Source organism: Alosa pseudoharengus, unplaced genomic scaffold, assembly GCF_046254945.1.
Source record: "Alosa pseudoharengus isolate Yale_2024_CS ecotype anadromous, Long Island Sound unplaced genomic scaffold, YU_APseudo_1.1 YU_APseudo_1.1_scf_15, whole genome shotgun sequence".
NCBI lineage: Eukaryota > Metazoa > Chordata > Actinopteri > Clupeiformes > Clupeidae > Alosa > Alosa pseudoharengus.
The window spans coordinates 22,571,711-22,577,710 of record NW_027468620.1 but is presented as its reverse complement, the minus strand read 5'-3'; the positions used below and the strand labels follow the sequence as shown (position 1 = coordinate 22,577,710).

The 6,000-nt window shown below is 39.4% G+C and overlaps 2 protein-coding genes across 2 annotated transcripts in view; both read left to right on the top strand.

The window, feature by feature from the left end:
- Window positions 1-1,180: 1,180 nt before the first annotated feature.
- Window positions 1,181-4,641, top strand: LOC143123807 (uncharacterized). The gene is made up of 4 exons (XM_076285094.1): window positions 1,181-1,603; window positions 1,959-2,179; window positions 3,058-3,217; window positions 3,437-4,641. The coding sequence occupies exons 1-4, from the start codon at window positions 1,306-1,308 to the stop codon at window positions 3,649-3,651; spliced, it is 894 nt and encodes a 297-aa protein (XP_076141209.1). The 5' UTR covers window positions 1,181-1,305; the 3' UTR covers window positions 3,652-4,641.
- Window positions 4,642-5,537: 896 nt separating this feature from the next.
- The window catches only part of rin2a (Ras and Rab interactor 2a), a 40,933-nt gene continuing 40,470 nt past the window's right edge, over window positions 5,538-6,000 (top strand). The window contains exon 1 of the mRNA XM_076285928.1: window positions 5,538-5,752. The gene's annotated coding sequence lies outside the window, so the exon portion shown is untranslated. The remainder of the gene's footprint in view (window positions 5,753-6,000) is intronic.

Genomic DNA, 6,000 nt, shown 5'->3' with positions numbered 1-6,000 from the left:
AGGGACAACAATATCACCGTATTTGCCAGGAGTAAGATAAATCTCTCACCTTGTTCTTGATTAATTCCCTTGGCTGTAGTTGCATCTTCCACTTGAATATCTGTTTTATATGGTCATGAAGTCCCTTTTGCCACCACTATCTATTCTCTCCTCTTATTTGTGCGTATATGATGACAAGCCTTTTTTGTTGTTGTTGTTTGTTTTTACTGGGGTGTAGGGTGTAGCATGACAGACCCCCCTTTTTTCCATTAGAAAGGGGAAGTGAAATTGTTTTCAATCACAATATCAAGGAAAATGAAGATCAAATATATATCATTTATGTGACCTAGAAACAATATTCCAAACCTGTTTTCACAATTTCATTATTACCAATTGATTAAGCCTAGGGCCTACAGCAAATGTATCTAATTGTCATTTACCTCGATTGTCCTAGGGCCCGAGGCAGGGACAACTGACCCCTCTCCAGCTGGCAGCTCCAGTTGTACACATTCATAAGATAAGCAATCCACAGCACACATGGGTCATTCTATAATTTGGGGTAGGCCTACATTTCAAGTGTAGAGAGAAACCAAAAATATGTAATGAGTTTTTAATCATTAAACTTTTTTATAGTCATAGAACACACAGTTAACATGACAAGTATTTGCTGAGCTTAAACCTGTAAGATTTCAAGTATTTATTTGAAAAAATTCTGTAATAACAGAAAAGGTCAACTCTGTTATTCTAGCAAATGTGATGCATTTTTAAATTATGCCTTCCCTAAGAGAACTTTTGTCTTTACACAGTCACTGTAGCAACTTTTAATTTGATAAGATTGCTACTTTTTGTCCTGAAAGAAAAAAAAAACACATTCCACTGGCAAGTTTCCAGCATTTTTTTTAAAGGTAGCTTTTAGCCTACATATATGATTTAAAAAAAGAAATCATGTAGTAAAATAGTTGTAACACATCTTCTGATATACATTTGAAACAAAAAAAACATATTTAGTCATCATTTTAAGAGCAAACTCTTAAATTAACAGAGTTGACACTCTCCTAGGTTACATTTGATTTGGCGCTTCTTTTAAATAGACGCAAATCGTCTGTGGTTCTGGGAGTTGTAGTTCTAAAAATCACTCCCAATGTTCTGGCAACATTGCTATGACGTTACGGTAACGTGATACGGTGCTCTTGCAAGAGACAGTTAGGTATCCACTTCCGTTTCTATTTGCTGAAGTATAGAATGCGTGGTCTAATGTAAAAGACGATTTCAAAGAGTTCTGACCGATTTTGATTAATGCTGGCTACCTACTGCCTTGCCTAATCAATGGAGCAAAACAACGGCAACGGCCAAAGCTGGTCAATGCAGCAGCGGCGTGTAGAGGGGTTGGTAAACAAACATATGGCAGACATTGCTTTAGAGACACTACAACAGAGGCTGTCTTTGGTGTCTGAAGAAATGAACCATTTGTCAAATGAGCTGACAAGTCGAGACGATAACTCGAAGCGAGTGGATGATAGCACGCGACGTTCGGAAATAAATTTCAACGTGGAATCACTGTCCGAGACATATAGCAGCACAGGGGGCGCAGGAGAAAAGTTGTTCCCAGCCACCTCCTCGTCAGGTAGGTAACGTTAGCACTGAGCGTGTTCAGCTACATCCGTTACTTATGGTTGCGCCAAAGTTAACATAGTAGCCAATATAACTTTCAGATCAGGCTGATAGCATCGCTTAGGAAATTAACGTTACTTTGTAATACAACCATACTGTAATCTAGAAACTTTGTATTAGCATGTTGTCGGTCCAGGGTTAGGGACCCTGAAATTTGTCATGCCATCAATGTAAATGTCCTGTCCTGGTTTCTGCTACAAATGAAAACATGATAACAAACAAATAACAGACATACACACATAAATAAATAGCCTACAGTGTTCATATTGTGTAAAATTGTGAAATTCCATATTGTGTCACGTTTCCAGAAACAGCAGCTCAGAGAAAAATCATAACGCTTTTAATGGAGATAAAGGAAGAGCAGCAAAGACAATGGGCAGTGTTGAAGGAACTTCAAGCCAAAGTGCAAGGTCAAGTGTCTGAGGAAGAAGAGGTGGAATCTCTAGATATAGACCTGCCATTACGGACGATGGAACAGCTGGATGAGACTGAAAGACATTTGGAAGATGCTGCAGCTCAGAAGAGAATGGTAGCCTATTATTTAAGCATGCGAGGCTTTCATTTCTGTGATTCCACCTGCACAATATAATTATGCTGTGTGTAGGCCAACAGTATGTTGCCATGTTATATTTTGGAAGAAACACAAGATATGCAATAGATAAAGGCTTAAAATCTTAAATGTGTCATAATATGCTGTTTTTAATGGTCTCCAAGCATTCATTAGTCCAGGTGTAACTTAGCCCATAGACCTCATAGCAGTCATTTTGACATGAAATTGTAGGACAAGAACAGGTATTAAAAATTATGTTAATGAAGTCTCATTCAATTTAAGGGTAGCAGAATCATAACCTGTATTAAAGCCATTTGTAACACCTGGGCCTGCCATACATTCTATGGCTGCTGTGAAAAGGATCCATAGACCTACAATACATGGCATGTCTGGCTGTAATGGGCTCTATGTACTAGCTTACTTGAAGTCGGTAAACCAGTTTACTGTTCGTTGACATGGCTGTCAACAAGCACCTGAAGATGAGTGCTTTAGTTGTACCAAATGTAAGAAATACAATGTGAGTCTGAATGTCCGTGGGTGGCTCTAAGGAGCACTGCTGTGCCACTCTGCTTGACTTCAAGTCGTTAAAAAAGTGATTTTAGCTTCCAACTTTTCCCTTAAAAACCCAGTCTACGTGCAGTGGCTGCACAAAATAAGGAGTTAAGGATTTTCGGTGACCACACGTTTTGGTACAACTGAAGCACTCCTCTTCAGGTGCTTGTTGACAGTGATGTCAACAAACAGGAAACTGGTTTGGAAACAGGAAAAAGAAACAGGCTGGATTGAGTAAGTCTTGTAGGAGGTGATGCCAAATCCTGCCTCTTCAGTGAGTGCCTGTCTGTGTTTGCCACCTGCAGGTGGCTCACCTATCGCGGATGGGTGGAGCCACAGTGGATGACGCAGTGCGGAGGCTGATGCAAGCCGTGCTGTCCTTCGCAGTAGGCTCCGAACTGAACTGGGTAGGAAGGGGTCAGAAGCGGAGTTTCAGAAGCACCAGGCTACAGGGCGTACTCTTCCGTAAGTGGTCATATTAAACTTGGAATGGAGTGATATGCACAACTGTGGATAACTATCTCAGAAGAGATAGTGTTTGTTAGAGGATGTCCTGGGTTGTGGAGATGTGTTGATTAAGGAGTATGGCATTGACAAAACACAGGGAGAGAAATGACCGCATTTTTATAATTCTCCTTTTCCTCTTTTGTCATTAGAGTAATTATGTTGTTTCTATATCTGTAGGTGCTTTGAAGAGAACCCCAGTAGGAAGGGAAGCCACACATCACCAGTTTGCAGACGTTGTGAAGAAGTGGCTGAGGTTCGCTCCGTTCCGGCAAGGTGGCACCGGCCGGCGACAAACCAACAAGCCCCCAACAGATTACACGTTCCATACGGACACAGAGGGTGACAGCCACAGCCATGTTAGCCCAGAGGCAAAAGATTTAAAGATATTTTAAGTTTCTTTCAATCTGGTATATCCAGTGTGGTGCTTTCCAACTTGAACATAGAGTTCCTGAAGTACAGGGAACGATGTATGACTGAGTGTTATACTACTGTTGTTGTTCTCGTACGCCATTTACTGTGGCATGTACACGTTGCATTATAATTTACAGCTTTTACACAACATAAACTGTTTGTGCAGTGAAGCTCATCTTCACTTGGAGGCTGAGTGTAAGATACAGTAAGTCATTGTATAAAATACATGTAGAATTTTCATATTTAACTGAATGATCTTTGAATTCAACAAACACTTATCCCATATCCACCACCATGCAAAATAAAACAGCAAATGTATGTGGGAATGGTGTTATGAGGTTATTTCTGTCTAGAGACCAGATATTTTAGCTTGTGCCCATCCTTTTCTCAGTGTTTCTTTCAAAGATGGAGTTTGTGTGTAGAACAAGCAAACAAGTAGGCCTATATGTTTAGTATTCAGCCCCCCACCTCACTGCCAGATGCCCAATACAGTAGCCTACTGTCTTGTGTTAGATACATAATTGACCTTTTTCATTTGATGTTATTGGGTGACTATTCTTTTCTCTAAAAGCTTTGTGTTAGAAACAACGCAAACTGTGTTGTCCCTATCTGGACATGTTAAACATAACAGAAGTTGTGTTATTTTCAACACATTAATTTTAAGAGTATAGGCCTATAGACTGGAAGTATTCAAAAAAAGTTTTTAAAACCCTGATGTTGCTGTAAATTTGCCCTCTTTCATGTCTCAAATGGTACTTACGTGTCTGCCAAAAAGATTCCTTATGGACTCAATTTTCTCAGATACTTATTAAGGTGTCATTATTTTGTCATAACCTCACCTGTTGCCACCTTACCAGTGTAAATATGAGATAAATGTATATTCTAAGTAACCTTTTCAACGGTGTTGAGGTTGCTGCTGTCCCACTGAATGCCAAGCTGTTTAAGAAACAATAAAATAGAATATGTGTTTATATCTTGTTTTTTCTATGACTCAAACAAGATCTCTTTCAGACAATATGCTCAGAATGGTCTGTGAGGTTTCCTTAATGAAATTACCTGTATTCCATAAAATAAATGTAATGTGTAAAGCTGGTGTTTGTTTACTATTGCTACTGTGGCTAAATATTTTGTAATTCACCCACCCTCAAGTCCGAGTAATTTACCAGGGAATCAAATCAAATTGTCTATATGACACCAAATGGTACCAATACTCAAGCTTTAGAGTAGACCTACAATGCAGGAAGGGGGGGGGGGGCTGTTCTGCCAAATGCATGGTCACCACGCATTGTGGGCTTTGTTGTCATTATTTATTTATTTTTATACTTTATTGTGTTCATTCAGGTTTCAGTGAGTTCATAAACAATCATGATCATTCATTTGTGAACACATTTTCCATCATTTTTCCCCCATCCCCTTGTGTGCATTTCACATTGCACACATTTCAATGACAATTGTTGTCATTATTATTGAGAAATGCCAGAGATTTAATCTTTGTGCGATTGGTAGGCCTAAACCTACGCAACATTTTATATGCTCAAGCCTGTAAAAACAATTACAGCTTGCAGAAATTATAAGTTACCCCATTACTACTAGGCCTAGGCCTACGTAAGATCATCAGCACTGGTGAACTGAATAGTCTGAATACCCAAACAACAGATGCCATGAGTGCTTTAGGTTTTGGTGAAACCGTTTAGCCTAAAGTAATGTTAACTGTCTAAATTTGACAGTCCCTATGTTACAGAAAACCACCACTAAGATAGCCTAGCCATTGTTGTTTAAAACACTAGATACATTCCAGGATATAGCACGTGACAAGAAAGTTAAAACAGGGTGCTTTTCTTTTTTTGTTTGTTTTTACCGGGAGAGGTCGCATGCGCTGTGGAATTGGAGCAAACGATGGATTGAACTTTCGGGAGCGATGCGAAGCAAGCAACACTTCATCCGTGTTTTATTAATGTTACGATATGCGACGACACAAAACAACTTGGACTGATTAGGGTATTTGTAAAAGCCCGATATGCTGTCGTGAATGCTTGAGTGTGTTGCTGGAATTCAAAGCCTGTTTTTGACGCTTCCAACAAGGTAAGTTTTCACGGCGTTGTTGTTTGGAGACCGTCTAAAACGATATAAAAATAACAAACAGGTCATTGAAATTTAGTCGTTTTGTTCCCCAGTTTTTTATTTTATTTATTTAACCACTAAACATTTCTGCCGTTCAGTTTCGTAGGCTGTAGGCTACGTTTTGTGGGATTATGCTTTGTCCATGACTACGATTAGGTTGGTTAGGTTGGCCATACAATTTGAAGTCGCGGTCTGTGAAAACAAAACGG

Coding starts and splice junctions, on each gene's coding strand:
- LOC143123807 (XM_076285094.1), top strand. CDS start 1,306: ATGGAGCAAAACAACGGCAACGGCCAAAGCTGGTCAATGCAGCAGCGG. Junction 1,604..1,958: donor CCCAGCCACCTCCTCGTCAG/GTAGGTAACGTT, acceptor TCACGTTTCCAG/AAACAGCAGCTCAGAGAAAA. Junction 3,218..3,436: donor GCTACAGGGCGTACTCTTCC/GTAAGTGGTCAT, acceptor CTATATCTGTAG/GTGCTTTGAAGAGAACCCCA.